The 25,261-nt window shown below is 42.7% G+C and overlaps 2 protein-coding genes across 2 annotated transcripts in view; one reads left to right on the top strand and one right to left on the bottom strand.

The window, feature by feature from the left end:
• ATP5PB (ATP synthase peripheral stalk-membrane subunit b) overlaps nucleotides 1-25,261 on the bottom strand; it is a 331,787-nt gene that overhangs the window by 80,895 nt on the left and 225,631 nt on the right. The gene's annotated exons all lie outside the window — the stretch shown is intronic.
• Nucleotides 16,049-21,867, top strand: CIMIP3 (ciliary microtubule inner protein 3). Its single transcript, XM_063139737.1, has 2 exons — nucleotides 16,049-16,171; nucleotides 21,402-21,867. The coding sequence occupies exons 1-2, from the start codon at nucleotides 16,049-16,051 to the stop codon at nucleotides 21,813-21,815; spliced, it is 537 nt and encodes a 178-aa protein (XP_062995807.1). The 3' UTR covers nucleotides 21,816-21,867.

The following is a 25,261-nucleotide window of genomic DNA, read 5'->3' as shown; positions in this document are numbered from 1 at the left end:
AAATGTTTTCCTTTCATACAAACATAAAGCAGCAGATTTAGCTTATAAGAAGCAAGGCAGATATAGTTTCTCTCTCCCTCCCTGGCCTCCACAGCACTGTGGGGAAGGAGAGGGCCCAAACAGGGCCTTGGCTTATCTGCAGAAGGAAATGGCTCCTAATAAATGTGCCAGGCGGCCATCTTATTTCCAACATTCCAATCTATTTGAGACAGGAGGGAGGGGGGAGAGCGACACTACTGAGCATGCTCCATTTAGGAGTTATGAGTCTGTACTCACTTTAATGGGGCAAAGAAAAACAATGGAAGTGAATTTTGAAAAAAGAAAAGCCATTCCACCAACTAGAAGGACATGGGGACAAGATCCCACCACTGGTTTGAAGGGTAAGGGTCCCAATTCGGAGCTTTTAGTGAACAAAAAAATCGTCGCCACCCGGAAATAGTATGCCATTTTGAGCAAGAGAGGTTTTCCCCATTTTCGTACTTTGAACTGCCATCCTGCCCTCAATATTTCACAAATCTTCTTGAAACGCGCAGGGTATGTAAAACCAGCATTTCTTTCTGGCAGGTCTCCATTTCAGAAAGATTGGTGAAACATTTTCCATTTTATGAATGTCAGAATGACCCACCCCCAATTTCGGCTTTAACATGGTGGAATGCTCTTTTCACTGATCGCCTATAACACAGGGAAACACTCCTGTGTTTCCCTGTAAACAGAAGAGTGAATGGAGGAATGACTGATAGCTGAGGCTGGAATGGAATGGTAGGCAGTTGGAGAGTGGCAGTTGGAGTAGCAGTTGGAGAAAGGTAGTTAGAAAGAGAACAAAGACAGCGAGAGGTTAGGAAAGTGGGGTCTGGGTTAGGACTGAGAGATAGTGACATGCCAGTACTACACCTCCCAGCATGCCTTTGGCAGCCCTCGGGTGCCCATGTCCTCTGAGAGGCGGTTTCCTCCTCTTGTTGCCAATACTGCTCTTTGATAGAGCATCGAGGAGTAGCATTGCTGAGGAGGGGAGGTAAGTAGCTCTTAGCGGATGTGCACAACTCTGGCTAAATCCTGCTGGGACTTCCTCAGCCTGCACTTCTCACCCATGAAGTGCTCCATTAGGAGCCTGTACTGACGGCTCTTTGTCAAGCTTGTTTCTGGGCATGCACAGAGTGCTTTCCTTTCCTCCCTCCCTCTTAAGTAGGGTGACCATATGAAAAGGAGGACAGGGCTCCTGTATCTTTAACAGTTGTATTGAAAAGGGAATTTCAGCAGGTATCATTTGTACATATGGAGAACCTGGTGAAATTTCCTCTTCAGCACACCAGTTAAAGCTGCAGGTGCCCTGCCCTCTTTTAAATCTGGTCACTCTAGTATAGCTCCTGCACCTTTAACTGTTGTAAAGAAGGCGGAATTTCACCAGGTTCTCCATATATACAAATGACACCTGCTGAAATTCCCTTTTCTATGCAACTGTTAAAGATACAGGAGCCCTGTCCTCCTTTTCATATGGTTGCCCTATCTTAAGGGTGAAGGCTGTGTGTGTGCTTCACTCAGTTTCTGAAAAAACAATGATATCAGGACAGGGTGCTTTTGAGCATGTCCAGAGTTCAGCCTCTCAAAGACATGCTGTTGTATCTAGTTATGATTTTAAAACCACACATGGCATTTGGGAGGAGGCACCACAAATGGATGCATCCCATTTATGTGTCCGGTTTCCTTTTATGTGGAATTGGGTTGACTGACTTTAGGAATCACAATGGCCACCAAAGACCAGTAAGTCTTGCCTCCAACCCAAGGCATGCTGGGAGTTCTGCCCAGGGCATGCTGGGAATTGTAGGTGTAAACCTAGGTTTTTATTAAATTCTTTAAAAATACTTAAAACCCCAAAATTCATGTTTTTAGATTTTTTTCTGATCCATGTACATGAAGACCTGTCTGGGTGAACAGCATTAAGGCAGTACCATATGTGGGCAAATATTTCAGGACATATGTAACACACACATACGTTCTGCTTTATAGGTAGTGATTTGATGTTATTGTATTGTCTATGATGATTTTGATAGCCACTTTAGGTTTCTTTTCAGAGGGAAAAACAGGTTACAAATAAATGGTGAGGATTCTGGCAACAATGATGATGGAATTAAGATTCTTATGAGTATAATAATGAATATTGATTTTATGAGCACTGACTAGTTTCAGCTCTGTTTATAACTATGAGATCAGCCATGGCCAGCCCATTTCTGAATGGTACTATTACTACTGGAGATGAGTACAGATCAACAACTTTCAGAATTTTGCTACAGCATTCCCCAAACTGATGTCCTCCAGATGTTTGGGACTTCAACTCCCATGAGCCCTAGCCAGCATGGCCAATGATCTGGAATGCTGGAAGTTGTTGCCCAAAACATCGGAGGAGAAGGCTGGAGCAGTGCTTTATGAATTCACAAATCAAACTGAAATAGACATTTAATATGAATAAATGGTTGTTTTTAGAAGAGCTCATAAGGATCTGACAGACTTTCCTGAGGAAACTACTACAGAGAATTTATTGATGGCCTTTTGACAGCATTCACATTGTCCCCGATAGGACCTCCAGATCTGAGTGGCAAATCGGTGGTGGTGGGGGCACAGTTGACAGCTTCCCCTCTAACTATAGCACCAAAATAGGAAGTGAAAGAGGAAGTACGTGCTAATCTGAGGCAGGGGGAGGCTGACACTATTTGGGTTAGACTTTGCATCCCAGTTGTTGTGCCATGCTGTGGTGTCCTATGCAGATCCCACTAGCTCTTTTGGACTAGCAGTAATCAGCTGAGCTTGCAGATCAACATTATCCCCCTTTGGATTGCAAATGTCAGGTTCACTAGCAAATCTTTCTATCTGAAAGTATATTTATGCTTGAGAATGCAATCATGTCTTGGGTACACCAAGTAAACCCAACCAAAATTTGGGGTGGGGTGGGATAGGACACAATTCTGTGTGCAAGCACCCAAATAACAAGATCTTCTCTTAGTAATATTCTTACCAAGCAGAGCAGATATGTAAATACATGTGCACAGTACACGATGCCTGTGGAAAATATGCAAGATACATCACCTGATATTTGCATTCTTTGATCAAACCTGTTTAACAAGTGATATAGATAAAGCAAAGGAAGGAACAAAATGGGAGGAGCTTTCTAAAGGAGTAATATCTTGAGAGGTTGTTAGAAATACATTAACAGATTTAGAACAAGGATAACTTACAAAGAAGCTCGCCAGCTTTTGCATCAACCAGGTCTTTAGAACTTGCTCACCACTTTGTGGCAGTTTAGTTGGTCATAGAAAACGGTATTACTGTTATTCTTGGGTTCTTCAAATGAACCAACACAGCTATCACCAATTTTTTTACTGCTAGGAAGAAGTTGGCCATTAACCTTTTGCTCTCCCTTCTTGGGCCATCATGCTCTGCCTGAAAACTGTGTTGTGTTGATTTTCAAAACATCTTAGCACATGATGTGGGGTACAATTTGGGGGTACAATCTCAGTTGTTCATCTTGGTGTACTGTACTCTTCATTTTTTATCAATTAATGACTATTTGTTATTGTACCAGTGTTCATGCATGGTTGATGACAAAAAGAAAAATGACAGTAAATCATAGGCTAGTTTCTACTACGTACCCAGCAAAGACTTACACTCTCCAGGCACATGAACACTATTAAATGATGATAGCTACAACAGTTGTGAAGATACAAGTAAGGCTTCTTTCCTGTTTATATAAGTCAGATGATACAATGAACAATATCTAACTGCTCTTGCTGTCTCTTATTTATTTTATTTTATTTTATTTATTTATTTAAGTATTTTTATGCCGCCATTCAGCCAAAAAAGGCTCTCACGGCGGCTTACAAAAGTATTTCTTGACAGTCCCTGCCCACAGGCTTACAATCTAAAAGACATGACACAAAAGGAAAGGGGATTGGGAGGGGGGGGGAAAGGAAAGCAAACTCAGGCACTACAATCTTAGTTGGAAAGTTCAGCAGTTACAGTTAGTAGCAGGAGGGAGGGGGCTCTCAGCTGGAGCTGGACCCAGGCACGGTGGAGAGGTGCCTGGCTGCTGCTTCCTCCCTCTCTGGTGGCCTCTGCAGAGACAGTTGGTAGCAGGAGGGAGGGGGCTCTCAGCTGGAGCTGGACCCAGGCACGGTGGAGAGGTGCCTGGCTGCTGCTTCCTCCCTCTCTGGTGGCCTCTGCAGAGACAGCTGGTAGCAGGAGGGAGGGGGCTCTCAGCTGGAGCTGGACCCAGGCACGGTGGAGAGGACACATGTCTCTTGCATGTGTCTGTGCATGTGTGTTAAGATAACATAAAAAGAACCATGCTGAATCAGACCAAAGGCCAAATCTAGTCAAACGTTCTGTTCCCACACCGGCCAGCCATGTAGTATCCCTTTAAGAAGCCTGTAGCTGCTAGTCTCCAGGTCCTCATCGAAGGTATATACATCCACATATCACAAGCCAGATACCTACAGGAAGTTCACAAGAAGGAAACGAATGCAACCTCGTTTTCCCCAGCAACTGGTATATATTATATAGAGGCATACTGGCACTGATACTGGAGGTAATATATAGCCAACATGACCAGTAGCCACTGATAGCCTTATCCTCCATGTCATTGGTTCCTAGAACATTTCTCTCAGTTCTTAGATGAAAAACTGGAAAACATTTGGTTTTCAAAGAACCAGGAACCTTTCTTTCTTAAGCTTTGAGTACTCGCTCATACCATCAGGAGATGGATACAATATTGATAGGACAACAAATTTTTACTCTGTAAAGTATTCATGATAATTATTTGCTTTCTTAAATGAATAACTTGTTTGTGGGCTGGTGGACATGATGATTTGCTCATGCTCAGGCATACTGACTTTGACACATACCACATTCAGGTTTGGGGAAACATATTTTTCTAGGCAGCACTCAACTTCAAGTGTGGCATATAAAGTACAAGTTAATTTTCACTCTACTCATCACATAATGAATAGACATTTTCACCCTGCCTCCGATACTGGAGATACTATATAGTCATCATGACTAATAGCCATTGATAGCCTGCTTAAATGAAGCCTCCATAAATTTGTCCAATTTTGTTTAAAAGCTTTCCAAGTAGCTGGCCATCACTATATCTTGTGCCAGCAAATTCCATAATTTATGCACTGTGCGAAGAAGTACTTCCTTTTATCTGTCCTGAATATTCCACCATTCAGGTTCATGAAATGACCCTGGATTCTAGTATTACAAGAAAGAGAGAGAGAGAGAGAGAGAGATCTCAAAAGAGGAAGTTTTCAAGGCACTTAGAGGACACTTGGGCCATAGCTAGACCTAAGGTTCATCCCTGGATCGTCCAGGGGTCAAACCTATTCATCTAGGTGACACACAGGGGATCCAGTGCTCAGGCAGGGGCGAACCCTGGATGATCCCAGGATAAACCTTAGGTCTAGCTGTGGCCTTAGAGGCACTTTGTGAACCGCCCAGAGAGCTTCGGCTATTGGGCGGTATAGAAATGTAATAAATAAATAAATAAAATAAATAAATAAATAAATAAATAAATGACTATACACACTCATGAAATGCTTCCAATTCTCATCACAACCCAGAGAGCATCATAGATATTTATTTGATTTATACCCTACCTTTCTACCAAAAACTACTCAAGGGGGCTGTCAAGACCTCCACTTTATATTTGTGCTCTGTCTTCAAGACTCCATTTGGCCAGGCTGAAGCTGCTCACCTGGGAGGTAATAATGATTGAGCCACCACCATCACCCCAGTCACAAAATGGTGGCAGATGGCATAATCAAGTGCCAATTATTGATATCATTTTATATTGATATCTAATCCCTCTTCAGAAATGGGCCAAATTCTTTGTCACAGCTATTTTCTTATAGTAGGGAGTTCCATAGTTCAGCTTTCCTCAAGTAAAGGACACATGTATTGTTTTTCAGCCTTCCCACTTCAAGCACAATTTGCTGATACAGAGCCTCTAATAGCTTCATCCCACATACTTGTTTCTCTCGAATTATACCCTACAGCATTTAGCTGTCGTTGTTGTTGTCACTAGCTAAATCACACCCCAGGCAGCAGCGCTCCTAAGATCCTTTGCATAACAGGAAATGGGTTTAAGGGAGGAAATGTAAAAAAAAATCATAAAAAATCAATGGATGACCCAACCCAATTCAAATTTGGTATGCTTAAAGCTCTCCTTAATATCTATTACTGTGCCAATTTTGATGTCTTTATCTTTAAAACTTACGCAGATGTAAGCATTTGTTTAATTTTTCTTTAAACATATCAAATCCTGCTCCTGCGCCCTCAGTGGCCGCTCAGAAAACAACAAATGATTCGCTCCAAAAGTAGTATCAAAATAGGTCAGGTCTTTTGCCTTTGAAGCACAATTAAAGCAGGATGCATGGGAGTACTTCAAACTTTGAGTACTTCACAATAAAAGCAGATTATAAGCTGGAAAACTTCGGAGTCCTTTGCATGCAATTCGCAGTGGTTGCACAGTATAATGCTGGTGTGATAAAGCTCTAAGTAGAACAATTTTCATAGTGTTTTCTCTTCCCACCCATGTCTCTCAAAGTATTCTTACTCAGCTCGTATCATTTCTTCTCCCCTTCTCCTTTCACATTTAACCTGTACCCTACCTGCATCTGCCAGTTTCTTTCATCCCACCCTCCCACTGCTTTTTCAGTCATTTTTTTCCTATAACAACTTCCCTCTCTTATTTCCTTCCTCTGTATGCCCAGTTCCTTAAAAATATTGTTAAAAACATTAGCCTTGCTCTCTAACCAACTCCCACTGCCACAGCTTCCTATGCAGTGTGCATGGTGTGGCACTGTTCAGTCTGCAGCTCTGAGATCCACCTGAAAGTGGACTTAGGCCCACTGATGAAAGTGAGCTGAGGCACAGTTTGAGAAACGTGGAATTAGGCATTTAGGTTTCCTGTCAAATATTTAAGAGGTAATGCCACAGAGTGATGTCAGCCCATCATTCTTTGGAGGCCAGATCTACACCAAGCAGGATATGACACTTTGGAAATGGTTTGAAAACTGTATATGGAGGAGTGTGTCCTGGGCCCCAACAGTTGTCACTACTGTTATAAATCATTTTAAAGCAGTAGTGTAGATCCTGCCAAGGAGTGACCTGCTGTCATTCTGCTGACTGACATTTCCCCTCATCCGGCAGTTAAGAGCTGTTCCTTTGATGACTCTTTGAAATCATCAGCCACAGGATGTGCCTCTTAGACACCCTGAAATTAATTTTGAATTTGATCTTGTGTCGAGAGAAAAAGAACACTGGATTTCAGTGCTAAATATATAAACTTTGCTCCAATTTATGTGTTTATTATAATGAAAGGGTGAGGGGGTCTTGAAATGACTTACAAAAAAATCTGGCTTTAAATAACATAAGCCTCTGTGTTTAAAAAATGATTATTTTTCATCAGCTTTTGAGGTAAAGAAGAGATAGTTATCATTCCCCAATCAGTATTTTGCAGTACATCAGGTTTCAGTGAATTCATTTCTTAATTAATTGGTATAGATTTTCAAAGGATACAGTAAGAAAGTGCTAATTCATTCTAATAGCCTAGAAATATTTCAGCAAAGAATGGATTTTAGATTGAATTCTAATCTATGTAAATATTATTAGGATATTTCATGTAAATCAGTTTATAGCATCATCACACAGGGAAAAAGCATTTCCTTACCATTGCTTCTCCCCCCTGCTTTTGTCCCCCATTCCTTCCTCTTTCTGCAGGGAGGGGAAAGAGAAAGTAAACAAAAACCATGTGGCCCATTCAGGGGCTTTTTTTAATGCGCAGCTTTTCCTGCATAAGGCAGGAGATTGTAGCACATTCCATTTTAAAAAAATCAGATTAAAAGGGGTCTATTTTGCTACGGAAAAACGAGAGGGAGGTGCGCAGGACGTGAACGATATTGTCTAAAGGATGCACACACTTCCTTAAGTGGGTAATAGCAAGCATGCAATAAAACGCTCATCTGATGAACCTCATAGACTGGCAATGAGCAAGCAGCAGGATATGACTAATTTTTCTTTTACACAAGAGGGCAGTACTCCACAGAAAGGAGGGAAAGTATCTTTTATAATAAAACTGCCTGATTTTTCCACATGATTTGTGTATACTTAGTATTCCTTAGGGGTAGGAGTGCAAAAGAATTCTCCTTCATGTACCTGACAACATGAGTGTGATGTCCAAAAGTTTTCTGTGAAACTGTGGAAAATAGCATAATTTTTAATCCAGATTTAAACTGGTTATGCTTTTATCACATTGACTCAATGGGACTAAAGCATGACTAATTTAGTCTGGATCCAACCCATGGTATACAAGATCTGTCCTTTCAAATATGTTATACATACAAACACCAGAAATGTTGCTCAGGGCCTATTCTCACAACCTCTTAAGAGTGGAAATCAAAAGGCATTGTGCATCTATTCCATCATTTCTGACTTAACTTTTTTCGCCTAGTAGGAAAATAGATGGAAGAAGCGGTGAGAAAACACGGGAGGGCTACAAATATATCATAAAGTAATGGGGTTGGGGAGAGATAAGACCAAAAAAGGAGTGGATTAAACGAAGAACACATGTAATGGTGCCCATTCAAAAACAAAACTCTGGAACGATCTACTTGGAAATTATAGTGAGAAATAATTGGTTCAAGGAACACAATTTAGGCACAGAATGTATGTGTTTATTCACATAACTTTGTAGTCTGTGAAGACAACGGTGCTGTGCACTTACGAGAAGAACATAGTGTTCTCTGGGTTTTATCATTTGCAAAATCGGTAAGAATGCAGCAGGGAGGTTATATAATAAAAACACAACACTCCCTTTCCTGTAAGTATCTGTCATGACATGACGCAAATTATTCATGCCGCTAACTCACATGAAACTCAGCTGTGCTTATATATTAAATGGCGCATGCCCAAGAGGGGTGCAGTCTTCTTTTAAAGATTTTTATGAATGATAGAATATCACAGCCAACCAACCAAGAAACAAAATGATTTATGAGACTCCATCCAGTCATGACATCACATCAGTAGAAAGGACCTGCGGTAGTAATGGTGGTGAAACAAACACACAGTTAAGCGACTGATTCAATTATTTTAAAGTTCACCGTTAACTTTCTGGCAGCCACAGAGTAATTGCTGCATTTCTGTGATGCCCCCAAAGAAATCCACAGCGTCAGGGTAGCGGGAGGGGAGGAGGCGTAGGACGCGGTGGCTTCAATGTTCTATTAAGAGCAAATTCAGACGAATTGGTCTCATTTGAACCGTGGCCCAGTTCTAGAATATGTGAAAAAAGTTGCTCTGAGCATGTGAGAGGTTGTCTGACCGCATAACCTCCGCCTATACGATCCTACGTGTGTGGGATTAGAAAACGGCATCAGAGAAGGCGGCGGAAGGAAGGCAGTTTATCGTTTGAAGCCCCGATCCATGATCGGGGGCCAGGATCGCCCAGTCTCTCGCTCCCCTTTAGGGATCTGGCGCTGCCGTTCAAGCTGACGCCCTCCCGTAGTCACAATGGCCCCGGATTGCAGGCCGGGGCAGCGCAGCGCAGCGCCCTCTCCAGCCTCCGTGAAGAAGTGGTGCCAGACGGCGCAGGTCACCATGCGCCCGGCCGCAGCCGCAATTCATTCCCGCCCCTCTGGCAGCGCTTTCCCAGGACCATAGGAACAACGAGAGGAGGAGCGCGGGCTCCCGCGTGGGGAGGAGTTGCAGGGTGACGCAGAAGGAGAACCCCGTAGGGAGGATTCCCTCGGAGGTAGGAGTGGGCTGGGCTAACGGACTTAGGAGGAGAGGAGGGCGGAGACGGAGGAAGGGAGTCCCGTCTTCTCCATCACAGTCGCCTCTGCCCTGGAAGATTCAAGATCCAACCCTGAGCCCTTTTTTAATGCGTCCGAAATGGCAGCTGCTGCAACGCGGCAGGAAGCGGGGCTTTCCTAATCAATATGCCTTGATTGCGCGGCGAGAAAGTTGCCTTACAAGATGTCCGAAAGACACAGAGAGGGGCTTTCACTAGCAGCGAAGCACAGGGTAGCAATGAGTGAGTGCTGGACCAAGGGCTGTGTATTTAGGAGAGTCAGGCTGCAATCCTATTACATGCAGGCTGGGAGTTGTAGGACTTTTTCCTGTCTGAACATGCATAAGATTGCAGCTTAAGGGTGCAATCCTATGCATGTTTAGACAGCAAAAAAGCATGTACACTAACCTGGGAGTAATTCCCACTGAACTCAGCTTCTGAGTAGGCATGTGTAGGATTGCACTGCTATTATGTTGGCCTAAAAGCAAGGGCACATTCAGATAAACAGTTTATCCCCAACTCCTGCAATGAATTGGGCAGCTGCCAAGTAGTGGGAATGGTAGTACTAGGGTTGCTTCCTGAGTTCCAGAGGATCATCAGAGGAGCGTTTTACTGCTCACTCACGGTTTTTCGCATGTCCTTTAGACGATGCTGATGTCCACCTTCCACACGCCTCCCACTCCTGCTCATTTTTCCATCGCAAAAAAAGACCCCGGAAAATCCAACTCTCCCCATGTAAAGAAACCCTTGCTATTGTGGGACAGCAGCAGGAGACTATAGCGACAATAGGGAAACACAAAACTCCCCACCCACCCCGTCTGATGACGCTCCAAGTCTTGCCTCAGCCATGAGCTAGGTGGCCTTAGACAAGTCATTTTCATCCTCAAATCTCTATATCTGCAATATGGGGGTAATAATGCTGATCTTCCTTACAAGGTTGTTGTAAGAATTATTGGTATAATGTTGATGAAATGCTTAGAAGTATTACACCATAAAGCACTCTAAATATTAAAAGAGCTTAATAAAAGATAAACAGTAGGCATTCAGTAATTACTCAAACAGTGGGAAAGTTGAATTTAATGTTCTTGTGTAACTTCACATGCTAATAAGCCACCTACCTACCTTGAATAAGTTGTTGTTCCTTAACCTCATCTTAATAAGATTGTTGTGGGGTAAGATCATTGTAGGACAAAAGATTACAGTCTCATCTTGGTACATTTGTATTATTATTATTATTATTGTTGTTGTTGTTGTTGTTGTTGTTGTTGTTTATCCCTCCTTTTGCTCAATACTGGGGCAGGTTTACTTAGTCATAATTCCCACTAAGTTCAACTTACTCTCACATGAGAGTATGCATAGGACTGCAGCCTAGTGTACAGAATCTTCCACACTAAGCTAACGTATGACAGTGTGAAAGCACCCAAAAAATATAGCTACGGTGCCTGGCTTGTAGTTCCATAGGCATAACTCAGGAGTCCTGTGCAAACAATCCTCTAGTGGTTGAAGTCTCTCAAACCCCTTTACCTCCTTGACTCTAGGAGCAGCTCAGAAGATCCCTCCTTAGTTCTGCCTCTTATAGGTAACTTTAAGCCAAGGGTGCAAAACCATATCTGGCTGGGGGTCAAATTGCCCCCCAATAGCCCCTCCATGGATTGGATGACATCAGTGGCCCCATCCACTAAATTCATCACCCCTCCCTCAGCACCAGGAAACAGACTTGGCTGGCACTGGGAGGAGCAGCCCACATGGGGGTGGCGCACACTGTGCGAAAGGACTCCTCCGGCACTGGAAAGAGTCTAAGCAAAGGGTGGGCAAAAAGTAGATCTGGATCTGCTCATAGAGTTCTGGGTGATATGAAGTAGATCAGCAATGATTTCTGACTCCCAATTGTTTAACTATCACAGCAACAAAATTACTCCCCTCCTGCCCTAAATAATAGTGCTGAAATGAAGAAACCTTGGGGGTAACCAGGACTGGGGAAGGACTAGGAGCTCCATTCAGTTCTGGTACTCAAACCAAATTCCTGGGCTCAGAACTTATTTAATTCTAAGCCTATCGCACCAAGCCATGGATCTCAGGGTTCAAATAAAAAGCAAAGTAGATTGTGCAAGCCTGAAGTCTGTCTGCCCCTGTTCTAAGCTGTGCCCATTTCTCATTCCAGTCCCATGAAGTATTTCATTAATGAGCAGGCCTTTATTCCCAAGAAGGTTATAGTTGCTACTCCTGGCTGGGAGAATGTTTAGGACTCCAGTGCTCCTCCTGAGTGAACTGACAGAAAGATAATCTGTGGTTCATCCCTTGAATTGCACCTTGTCCCTCTTTCCCCAAGATGAAGCCCATTTTTGTGTACTCTTGGATTGGTGCAGAGGAATCTACGCACATACAGGTTTCATGCATAGGTTCCTATGCAAATAGTACCTTGAAGTTAGGAAGATCAGGGGTGAGACCATCAGGCACGATTCCAAGGGCATGTCTACACCTCCCGGTGCTCCGGGAGGGAGTGGGGAGGATCTCTCGATATTCTGCTCACGAGATCCTCCCCTTTGGACAGACACAAGCACGAAATCCCGGGAGGAACAAGGGATGTCATGCCTGCCATTTTTTAAAAAAATTTAATTTAAAAAAAATACAACAGCAAACACAACAAATAAAAAAACAGTTGATACATTAATATAAAATTGCCTGCCATTTTTTTAACAGATGATGAGCGCACGTGCACTCCAACACAAATCTAAGTTGTTGTTTTTTAAAAAAACACCCGCTCCTGCTCACCCCACCCCGATGGGCATGGAGTGCCTGAAGAGCTCTGTGCCCCGTGCCCGGTTCCCACCTCCTCACATTTACTTGCGAGGAGCTGGGATGAAACCGGGCTGGCCACACCTCCTGGGGTCTTGGGATGATCCCGAGACCGTGAGAAAAATTGGGCTAAAAGCCATCCCAGTTATCTCAGGGAAGTGGAGGGATCATCTCTTCCTGCCCCTGGGATCCACTGAGCATCATGTGGACGCACAGGGATGATCCCGGGATGATCCCCTGGATAAGGCATGGTGTAGACATGCCCCTAATCACCCATTTCGGGGATAAAAGCGGCACTTTATTTTCTATAAATTGGCTGATAAAAATTAGTCTTTTTGAGCACGAACCTAAACATTTACAAGAAACATTGCCTTAATTAGAGGTAGGCAATTAGCAAATGCAAGAACACAGTGTGAAAAGAATATAGACCTCATCAATAATGTAAAATGATTAGATGGAGTTGAGAAGAGACTGATCTGAAAGTGTAATTCAGACTCTTCAAAAACATCCTGATTTCTCAGTTTGATCCTGCCCTCTCTCTAACCCCCAACTGCAATCCTATACACCTTATTTGAAAGTAAGTTCCATTGAACTCAGTGGGATATACTACTGAATAGACATGCGTAGGATTGCACTGTATGTGTCTATAAACATCTACCTACTTATCGGAGGATTCTGAAAGTTACTATAACTCTAGACAGGAGTTATAGCAATAAATGAAACTAAAAAAAATATCCCTTCATAAGACAATTTGGCGAGGACATCTGAAGGCGTTTTAGGCAACTTGACTTAGTGCCTGGGCATGGTAATGGACTGGATAACAGCCAATAAACTGAGACTCAATCCAGAAAAGGCAGAGGTAGTGTTAGTGGGTGGTTTATCTGCCCTGCTAGGTGATGTTCAAACTGTTCTGGAGGGGGCTGCACTCCATTGAAAGGACCGGGTTCGTATTTTTGGGGTGCTCTTGGACCCAGAACTGTCACTTGAGGCTCAGGAAGACTTGGTGGCACAGAACACCTTTTATGATTTTAGGCTGATATACCAACTACACCCTTATCTGGATAGAGATAGTTTAGTTACAGTTATCCATGCTCTGATAACCTCGCCTGGATGACTGCAATGCGTTGAATGTGGGACTGCCTTTGAAAACAATCCAGAAACTTCAGCTAGTCCAAAACAAGGCAGTGAGATTTTTAACCGGGATTGGCCAATGAGATCATATTATGCCAGCTGCACTGGCTGCCAGTCCATGTCCAGGCTCAATTCAAAGTGCTGGTATTAACATTCAAAGCCTTAAATGGCTTGGGGTCAGGTTATCTGAAGGATTGTCTCTTCCCATATACCTTCCCAAACCCTAAGATCATCTTCAGATGTCCTTCTTCAGGAGCCCCTGCCAAAGAAAGTGAGATTGTTAGCTACCAGGAGGAGGGCCTTTTCTGCTGTGGTACCCTGATTGTGGAAGGAGCTCTCTAGAGAGTTTCACCTGGTGCCTACATTGTACTCCTTTTGGTGTCAGGTGAAGAGCTTTTTATTTTCCCAGACAGTATTCTAGTGTTTTAGCTCTGCTGTTTTAAATCTGTATTTTAAATCTCTGCATTGCTGCTAGGTTTTATTGTGGTTGTACTTTTATATTATAGTTTTAAGCTTTTAGATTTTATGTTGTTTTATGCTGTACTTTGTAATTTTAATTTCTGTGAATCACCCCTTCGGCTATTGGACAGTATAAAAATGTAATAAATAAATAAACCAACTTTCGGGGTAGGGGGAGAAAAATATGCTATCCACCAGAACTAGGAAGGAGAATGATTCCTGAGCCAAAATGTCCATCCTACCACCAAATATTATAAGCTCTCTGCAAAGTGATTCTAAAGCATAAATCCTTAAAACTCTGTTCTAAGAAAGCCTGGGTACTGGTGCTGCATGGTGTGTATGTGTGTGTGTAATATATATAAATCAATGATGTGCTACATCTACTGCTGCCTTTGTGCTTATTCTTGTGTAAGGCAGGGATCCCATTTTTGCTGATTCACCTCCCCGCCCTCCCCTCCCGGCCCCCACAGGAGTCCTCTGCACCATATCTGACACTGTTCTGGAGATTCTACCCCTCCAAAAGCAGCTCTTTTGAGGAGGGGGTATTGCCAAAACCAGGTTTGTGTGAGTGGAAGTATTTCTCCCTAGCGAATAGCCAACATTGGATACAATTCTGTCTGTCTATCTGATTTAACCAACCATCTATCTATACACAGATGAAGAGGATTTTGTAATAGCACCTTCAGAGATAAATAAGATGCAAATAAAATGTAAACATTTAAAAGTATATTCTGGAAAGGTTCTGGTTCCTACTTTCTGATTGTTTATTTCTTTTTTTTTCTTTTTTGCTGTATTTTTAAAATATATTAAACTGAGGCTTTGCGAGAAAAATCTCCAAGTAGGAGTAAATACAATAATAAAATCCCTTTGGTTTATTAATTCTTCACATGTGTTTCACTGTGGGCATTCCCCTGTATAGAATAGTCTTTAGAGTCAGCCCTCTAGCACAATGCTGAAGGTTGTTGTTGTTTTTATTGCCCTTGCAATTGTGTCTCTCCCTAGCTCTATGGTAGAGGACATGTTTGCATGCAAAAGGTCTCTAGTTCAATCCCTGGGCTTGTCTATACGGCTTGTTTACCCCAATCTAAATGCACATATTCACGTTTTAGGTTACATGACACAGCCGTCCATTCGCCACAACACCGGGTTTTAACTGCGACAATGTGCATTTTTGCATTCGCGATTTACCACGACTTTTAGGTCACGTCCGAGTTTGCACTGCGTTATGGCTATGTGTCTTTGGGGGAGTTAAATCTGATTTTGACATATGGGTGGAGCTTTGAGAGTAGGACAACATGATTGGCTGATTTCCCGATTTTGCACCAATCGGCTGCCTTGTTCATTCGCATCAATTTTAGTTTGAAGTCTCTCTGCGGAGCTACGCAGAGAAAGCTTCTTAAAACAAATTTATTTCTGTATTTATATATTTAGTGTATTTCTGTACTGCCCAATATGCAAAGCTCTCTGGGCGGTTCACAAAAACAAAGATGGGGAAACAGGCAGCCAGACAAAGGAGACGTGTTCTGCTGCCTCGTTCCTTTCCCTCTGCTGTGTCTTCCCTCCTCCCCCTCCGCTCCCAGTTTGTCTGTTCTATGAATCTGTGGAGCTCCGCATATAAAATTTATAGCTCCCCTCATCTCTTCTCCATAGTGTTGTATATGGGATACTGCGATAATGCACATGTGCGCATTTATAACTTGCTATAAAAATAAATAAATTCAGGAAATAAATCACTGTTGCTGCTGCAGTGTGACGCTCTTTACTTACATTTGAATCTATGAAAATTCAGGTTTATATTTAATGAGGAGCAATCCTGTTGACGTATAGATGGGGGCCCTGGCACCTCCAGGTATGGCTTTGGAAGCTTTCTGCGAGAAACCCTGGAGAGCCACTACCAATCAGTGTATACAGTACTCAGTTAGATGGACCAATTATCTGACTCAAGATAAGGTAGTTTCCTATATTCCTAAATGTAGATGTTAGATTTTTTAAAACAACAACAACAACTTCATGCCAGGAAGAAGCTTCATCTATTAAACATATATGTGTCAGAAAGCACAGGAGCAGGCCAGTAAAATAAGAAAAGGAAAAGGTGGCAACCCTAATTATATCAACTGCATGGATCATTTCTCAGTTCCCATGACTTCATCCCCAAAGTGCTTTCATGTATATTTCTAGGAGGTTTGTTGTGCATGTCATTTCTTATTGGGCACTTTACTACTTGCCCCAGGCTTTGAAAGGGGTTAACAGAGAGCTTGCTAGTTAATCTGGGAAATATGTTGTGTTGGGTAACACCCAATATTTTGCAGCTCTGTTAGCTGCTCTAATGAATATGGAAACGCTGAGAACCATTTATTTGTCTTACAGCTTTGTCCTATGGAGTGCTTTTAACATAGATAAAAGGGATATAGACAGGCAGATATTTCACCAAATGAATATATTTGAGTTGTATTTTTGTGATTTTGTTGTTGTCACTATATTTATCTCATTTCTTAGCTGACGGTATGTCAGTTCTTATTATGTCTTTTGTCAGGGTTGTTTCCACTTGGATGCATTAGGAGGGAAGCATATTACATATCTCTCAACTTGTGGACTTTGAAATAATACCAGACACTTGCAGAAAACGAAACTCTATGGAATGCTAATTTACAGGAATGGAAGTTGTCTACTACAGAATCTAAAGAATTCCAGGAAGTGGAAAACTGGATTTTACTGATATTAATTTGGCTATTTATTTTGGAATGAACATCCTTTGTTCACTCAGTTTTTATGGAAAATCCAAATATTGGGTGCTTCCAGATTAGGCTTTTATGCCATTGCTCTGCTTATTCAAGGATTTTTATGGATGCTGAAGTTGTTGACTTCTGTTCATAACTTTCTGTGTTTTCCCACTGATTCTTCTGACTATGCTCTTTCCACAGAAAATCTGTTTCAGAGAAAAAGATGAAATAGCTGCACAATGCTTTCTAATTAATAGCACTAGGGGGGATTCCACACGTCGTACTGAGGGCACTTCCATGCGCCCCCAGTGCGGCCCCAAAGTGATCGTGTAGCTTGCCTGGAGAAGAGACGAGGAAGAGGCGTCCTTGCCGCCGCCACCCACCTACCTCCTCGCTGGCCGGGTCGGAGAGCTTGGCGGAAGAAGGCAGGGCTCCGCCGAGCTCTCCGACCCGGCCGGCGAGGAGGTAGGTGGGTGGCGGCGGCAAGGACGCCTCTTCCTCGTCTCTTCTCCAGGCAAGCTACACGATCGCTTTGGGGCTGCACTGGGGGCGTATGGAAGCGCCCTCAGTACGACGTGAGGAATCCCCCTAGGACCCCTTTATCTGGAAGCACCTGATACCATCTCGCCTGATATTTCAGATCTGATTTGTAGGGTACTTCCAGATGGAGCGCTCCTAGCACTACCAGTCAAAAGACACTGTGCAGTTATTCCTTTTCCCCCTTGCCTCCCACACCCAGCAGAAGTATAAATGAGGTAGGGCAGATGAAAAACCTCATCTGGAAAAACATGTCGTTTGAGAGAGACGGACAGACAGCAGTGTCTATTGTAGTGCTATAAAAACTTTTCAGGGATTTTGTCATTTTAATTAATAAGTTCTTCCTAGCTGTGTTCCCCCACCACCACCACACACACTGACTGGATTCAGACAGCTTGATAACCAATGGTGATTTAAATAGTCGGCAATAGGTTATTTAACCCACCATGCATTATCGTGTTGTGTGGAGGGAGATTTTAAACAACAGTTAGTTATTTGGCTTAAATAACCAACAAAAATAACCAACGCTGTGCCGAGTTGGCTATTTAAAACACCATTGGTTATCGTGTTGTTCGGAGGGCATTGTTGGTTATTTCCTTGGCTACCATTGGTTATTTTGTCAGCTATAGAGTCATAAGGCAAGAGCAGTCAAAGCAGTGGCTGCTGCGGCAGGATACGTTTTTGGCAGCAATGGCTGATGGGATACTAGTGGGAGGACTGGGGGGGGGGAAGAGGGCAGGAGATGAGTGAGTCAACTCAGCATGGACTAATAGTCAACTCACCCTAATCCTAATTCACACCATGGTTGATTATTCTCACGTTATGTGGATAGCACCCTCTAGATAAACGTTGATTATTACCCCACCATTGACTATCATGTTGTCCGAATGCAACTTGTATGGCTGCAGTACTCTTAAATAGTCCTTAATCAGTTCCTGCTCCCTTGAGTGGGTAGTGTATATTGTATGTGTTGTGTGCAGGGGAGGGGCTTTAATTACTACTTTCCTAAATTGCACTCATAAAATAAAATCAATGTTCTTATTACAAATAAGAAACCAATAATTAAAGCCTCCAAGGAACAGGGAGTGACTAACTAAGAACAATTCAAGAACAGGACAGCCACGGTGAGTGAATGGGAAGAAACTAATTAGTCCCTTTAAAAGAAAGGAAGAAGGGAGGAAGCAACTACTACTTTAGGGACAGTGGCAGGGAAAAGTGCGACCTTTGTTGAATGGAAGCTGCCTCTACATAACATAAACATATAGTAGGACGTTGTCCACTGTGATGGGCATAGGCAGCTGTTCATGGAGAAAATGGTGCAGAACCACTATTTTAATTCCACTTCCAGCTGATTACAGAAAAGCAATGCTAGAGCAGTGCTAAAGGCTATCGAAATGGGGAACCCAACTATATTACGAGATAGGGCCAAACTACATGTGATGTTAATGGTTTGCCCTCGAGTGCAGAATTTTTCTTTCAGAAACAAGAGGAAGTTGGGGGTGGGATTAGGACTGGGGTCCTGTGTTTCTGTTGCTTGAAAAAACAGGCCTAAGGGGCTATCCCTTGTTTTCAATAAAAGCCAGGTAATTCCCCTGTGCTGACTCCTTTGCTTCATGGACATTCACTGCATTACATAAACACTCACTGATTTTCCTTGTTACAGGATTAATAGCTTTACAAGTGAGCACGCAGAGCCAGATCTAGAGCCTAAAATAATTCAGCCTAATAAGCTCAGCGCGTCATGGAAAGCAGAAGACACGTTAACAAGGTTTTAAAATAAACATTGGTGCCGTCAGAGTTTAAGATTCACAAATAGGATAATCAACACAGGGTTGAAACTGTTTTCCATTCGACAATCACCCAGAGTGCAGGCATCAATTTGGGGATGGGGATAAAGCATCTTATTTGATATAAGCCAGCTAAGTAACAATGAAAAAACAGTTCTTGCCCAAAGATTTCAAGTCACCGGCAGTGACAAATGCAAAACTAATGGAACTGATCCCTAGACTCAAGAAAGAGATGATTGGATCATATAATCTCGGGATATTTTTGTTTGTTTTAGTACAATAGATGTTTGTAGATTATTTCCATTACATCTAGTCTTTAAAAAAAATATTCAAACTGCTTTAAAATCATCATTTCATCCAATTATGAATCCTTTTGAATTTAGGGTTTTAGGGGGTGGGGAAGCTATTTATAAAGTTGTATTTTAAAGTTAAAACTTGTGATTAGTACCCTAAAAATGTAAATACTTGGTTTTTAGTTGTTGTTTTGTTTTGTTTTATTTATTTTTAAAAATATCCTTCAAAAATCAAACTTGAAATCTGAAATTCAGATTTTCAACCCTTCATGGCCATCAGTGGCTAGCCGTAAAAATTCCCATCCTCCAATCTGAGACTTATTGAAGTGTTTGAATGGAGAACACTCACACCCCTTCGTTTTGTTGCATGATGGGCTTGGCTTGCTCTTCTTAAGATTTTTATTGGTTGTTATAAAATACAAACAAGCAAATAATAGAGATAAACCAATAATTCACCCACCATTCTCCCCCACTTTAGCCCCACAGGGGGCTTCTCTATACGTCCTGTATACCCTGTGGTGGTTGCGCAATGGTGCTGTGTTTATACGACACAGCCACCAATATGCAGCCACCACAAGCTTTTCCTCTGAAACAGTGCTTTTAAAAAGTCACTGACTTAATGCAACTTTTTCCTTTACTATGAGGTCACCACCTTCTTTGCTCTGTCTGTCGGTGGAGACCTCACTTCAAATTGAGCTGGGGGCATTCCGGGGTCAGATCAAGGCCCAGGATAGGTTGGAGGACACAAGGGAAGGCTGGGCAGAGGGCAGGCTTGATGAGCTGGATGGCCGCTAGCGCTGCTCAGAAAGCCCGTGCTCCCTCCTGCCACGGAGGTTTGCTGCTCTCACCCCACAGCTGCAATGCTGCAGGGTTTGGAGGAAATGAGCAGCAAAGCAATGTCGTCAAGACATCCCCAAGGTGGAAGGTTTTTTTGGGGGGGGGAGGGGTTACTAGAACAAACAAATAGATGTAGTAAGAGACAAGAAAGACAAAAGGTTGAGTGTGGAAGAAGAAATAGAAGAAAAAAAGGAGAATGGAATACCAGAGAGAGATAAAGGGAAAGTGTAGCGGCAAAGAAACTTAAGCATAGGGCCAGTTCACATGAGTTAACTAACGCATAAGGCTGATTTGCATGATCAAACAGCCTGCCATGCTTTATTTAACAACAATAATACATTTACTAACTGGGTTTACTTTTAAATATTTTTTAATTTTAATGATAATTTAATGAGTAAGACTATACATAATTCATTGTAAGTTCTTAAAGTCACAAAGTGACTTAGATTTGGAAAGAACACCCCCCCAAAATAATAATAATAATAAGTATTACATATTTTTCACTTTCTCCCAAATTTCCATTTTCCCCAGAAAAAGAACTGTGTCCACTCCCCACCCATGGCTTCAATTGTACATCTCTAGATGCAACTGGATGTGATGGTGGCAAGGACCAACTGACTCCTGCATATTCCCTGTACAGTACAGATGGGTGATTTAAAATGCACCGTAATTTTTTATTACCTGAAACTACTTATTTTCTACCATTTTCTCCTAGCAGGAGTTGCTTTCTGTTACAGAACTCCAGTGGGAGAGAAATGGCCTTTACAGTGTTGGAACTGGAAGGAATGTGTTAGGTGTGAGCTCAGCATTCTCTCCCCTTCGCCAATGATGCACCTGAAATTCCCCCACCTGCTGCTTTTTAGGAATTCAGCAGGAGACTAAATTCTACAGACAGGTCCTCTGCATCACATTTTATTTGGGCCCTGAGTTCAAGATGCCACTCATGCAACTCACTGTAGAAAAGAAAGATTCAATCTGCCTCTCCGTTTGACTTTTCTCTTTACAGACCAAAACATCTAGGAAAACCAAAGAGTGCGTCAATGCCTGCAAGATGTCAGAGGAGAAGAAAGCGGCCAAAGCATTGCCGCAGTCATCAACTGCTGCACAAAAGCCTAAGAAGCAGTTTCCAATAGCCCTGGGCTACAAGATGGAGCAGGCTTTAGTTTCTGAATATGTCCCTGTGGTCATACATCCTGGAGGACACAAGCCTGAGTCTCTCAGCTTTGCTTTCTACAACCCTAACTACTCCAATTCTTACACTCCATTTTACACTTTACAAAAACCAACCTGTGGTTATCAGTATTGCCGAGACACAGATCATACAAGGAAAGTGTTAGATGTTGAGAGAGTGAATATCCCGAAGTGGAGAAGTGTGGTGGGGAAAAAGCCAGGTGTGTCCATAGCAAGCTCAAAACACTGAAACTACCATGCAATTACAAGGGCTTTTATAAGGGCATTCTAAGATGGAGACTGAACTCAATCATTCACAAAGACCTTCTAGAAGGAGGTGGTGTAGGAGCTTCGGAAGGAACTGATCTGCCTTACAGTGAGAGCTTCTGGAATGAATTGCAACCGAACAATCCAAGTTCTACAGTAAAGGGTCCTAATGCCAGCCCTTAGTTGGCACTGTAAACAAAGGCCCATGCGGAAGAGAAAATCATTAAAGGGGCTGGCTGACTTTTCATCTTTTTACGTGAGTCAGCAGAATGCAAGAAAAATGGTGGGGGAGGGAAGAGATGTACATGTTCAAAACAGTGATGAAAACATCAAACCCCAAAGCAAGTGAAGGGATGCCTTTTTCACAGCATGAAAGTCATTCACGTTATACAGAGCTGGAGGAAACGTAACAATGGTTTTCTGACTTCACTTATTCTAGCTGCAGTATCTGGAATTCCAGAGGTCACAAGAACATAAGAAGGGCCATACTGGATCTGACAAATGCTCCATCTTATTCAGCATCCTCTTCACACCAGTTGCCTGTGGGACAGCGTCTTCCTGCTCATGCTCTCCAGCAACTGATATACATAGGTGAACTGGCTCTGATACTGGAGGTAGCATATAGTCATCCGTACTAGTAGCCCTTGATACCTTATCTTCCATGCATTTGTCTAACCCCGTTTTAAAGCCATCTAAATTGGTGGCCATCACGACATCTTGCAGCAAGTTATCTGAGGCTTACAGACAGAGCTCATGAGATCCACAAGTCCCCACTTGACTTTAAAAACTAGGCAAAGCAAAGTGAAAATTGTTTCTGCTTTTACTTTCCCCATTTCTCTGGGGAACAAAAATCACTTACTAAGTGAGGCAATACAGAGAAATTAAAGTCTGTCAGCTAATAGGGCAGATGAGGAAGGCATGTGGCCAACTTAGTGAATTCGGTAATAATAATAATAATAATAATAATAATAATAATAATTTGAAGTCTTTTTAGGCCCTTCCTCAGCCCCCCAAAAGTCTCCTGGAGTGGCTTACAATCAATCAGGTACTGAATAAACTGGGAGAGAAGCAGATCTGGGAATTTACTGCAAGCTCATTAAGGTTGGGATGAGCAAGAAAGGGAAATACACAATGTCGTCCTAAGGTCCAAGAAAGACCATTGGCACAACAGGAATCATGGTGAGAGAGGCGGCATTGTTTAAGCTTCATATTGTAAAACAGCCTTCCTCAACCTGGTCCTCTCCAGATGTGTTGGACTGCAGCTCCCATAGTTCACTATGTGAATTATCAGAGAAATGCGCTCTGGGAATGATGGGAGTTGCAGTCCAACACATCAAGTGGGCACCAGGTTGGAAAAGTAACCCCGTTCTCTAGAAGCTCACAGTGCAGCTGAAATAAACTGTGTGTCTTAGGGCGCAATCCTATGTACATTTAGATAGAAAAAAAGTCCTACAATTCCCAACATGCCGCATGCTGGGAGTTGTAGGATTTTTTGCTCTCTAGACATGCATAGGATTGCTCCTTTAAGTACTCTAGTGGCATGTTGATATCACTGGATTTCACAGCAACTATTTCTGTGTTAAAAAAGCATCTTTATTAGAGGGACTGTTAAAACAGATACTTAAGTGGCAGGATCAGCTCCAGGATTTTTGTAGGCTCACAAGCAAGAGATCAGCAATAGGCTACCTTAACTGGACAGTCTGAGATTCCTCCTGGACTCTGTGGAAGCCCAAGAGGCTGTGATGTTGAGAAGCGTGTTTTATCAGTTTAGGCTGGCACACCAACTGCAGTCCTATCTGGAGAGGACAGACTTTGCTTCAGTTATTCATGCACTAGTGATGTCCAGGCTGGATTACTGTAATGTGCTGTAAGTGGGGTTGCTTTTGAGTTGGTTCAGAAACTCTAGCTGTGTTGTGGGGGGAGGCAATTTGATCATATAATGCTTATACTGTGCTGAGGGATGGCCCTAAGATAAAATACTGCCCTGAGTGAGGAGTGCCTTTGGTGACACCCGCCTCCCTCCCAGTCAACTTTGCAGGACCATCTAGATGGTTTATGGGTCCTGGTGCAGGTGTGATGTTGGGGGCCCTGCTGTTGCCTTCTACAAGGACCAATGCATATGTATACAAAGCTGGGGGAGAATTATTGCATGCACAGACTACTTCCGGGATTTCTCACCTGCAGCTCCTCCTTACCCTGGGTTCAAGTAAAATGAGATGTGTTTCATTTTTTCTTACATGGGGATAAGGGAATAGGGATCGGGTTGTGCTTCTCCTGAGTGCCTCCTCCAAAATCCAAAGCCGTTCTAGCAGTACTTCTTTCAGCTTCTTAAGGCTCAGTTTCACTTGTGTCCTGCTGCTGGCCTTCTCCACTACTCTGAATGAAAGGATTTCTTAAGGCCTGGCCTCATGCCATTCCTATGCATTTCTCTGTGGTAACTGCCACTGAACCTTACTTTGCTGGAAATCTTAGGTGGCGTCACTCACTCACTTACTCCTTGAACTCTTTTCCCAGCAGGCCTGGAATTTTTTTCTGTGAGAAGAACAGGCCACCTGCTCTACCACACAATCCCTTCTTAAAGTTCTTTCGCTTCGTACAACCAACTCTGTACCATGGGCTATTTGGCCTGGGCTAATCATAAGCCTGCCTGGCCAATCTTATCTCTATTGCTGCCCAGACATAACGAAAGATTTTACCTTACTGTGACGGCTTTAGACTCCCTTACAGTTGGGCTGCAAGTCTAGCTAATAAGCAGGCCCTACCCTTCCAGCCTCCTAAAGATATACTTTACAACCAGCTTAAGCCTCAAATTAGCATCTATTCTGTTTCTACACACAAATGTAAAATATTTACTTCATCATGGCTGAGGAAAAGTTCCATTATGTCACAATTACATGTTGAGATTCAGTGTCGTCTTACAAGACTCTATTGTTATTATTATTATTATTTATTTATATAGCACCATCAATGTACATGGTGCTGTACAGCGTAAAACAGTAAATCACAAGACCCTGCCACATAGGCTTACATTCTACTAAAATCATAGTAAAGCAATAAGGAGGGGAAGGGAATGCAAACAGGCACTGGGTAGGGTAAACAGGCACAGGGTAGGGTAAAACTAACAGTATAAAGTCCGAGCAACATCAAGTTTTAAAAGCTTTAGGAAAAAGAAAAGTTTTTAGCTGAGCTTTAAAAGTTGTGATTGAGCTTGTAGATCTCAAATGTTCTGGAAGAGCGTTCCAGGCATAAGGGGCAGCAGAAGAGAAGGGACGAAGCCGAGCAAGGGAAGTAGAGACCCTTGGGCAGGCGAGAAACATGGCATCAGAGGAGCGAAGAGCACGAGCGGGGCAATAGTGTGAGATGAGAGAGGAGAGATAGGAAGGAGCTAGACCGTGGAAAGCTTTGAAGGTCAACAGGAGAAGTTTATAT

This window comes from Elgaria multicarinata, chromosome 1 (assembly GCF_023053635.1).
Source record: "Elgaria multicarinata webbii isolate HBS135686 ecotype San Diego chromosome 1, rElgMul1.1.pri, whole genome shotgun sequence".
Taxonomy (NCBI): domain Eukaryota; kingdom Metazoa; phylum Chordata; class Lepidosauria; order Squamata; family Anguidae; genus Elgaria; species Elgaria multicarinata.
This window is presented reverse-complemented; position numbering and strand designations above follow the sequence as displayed.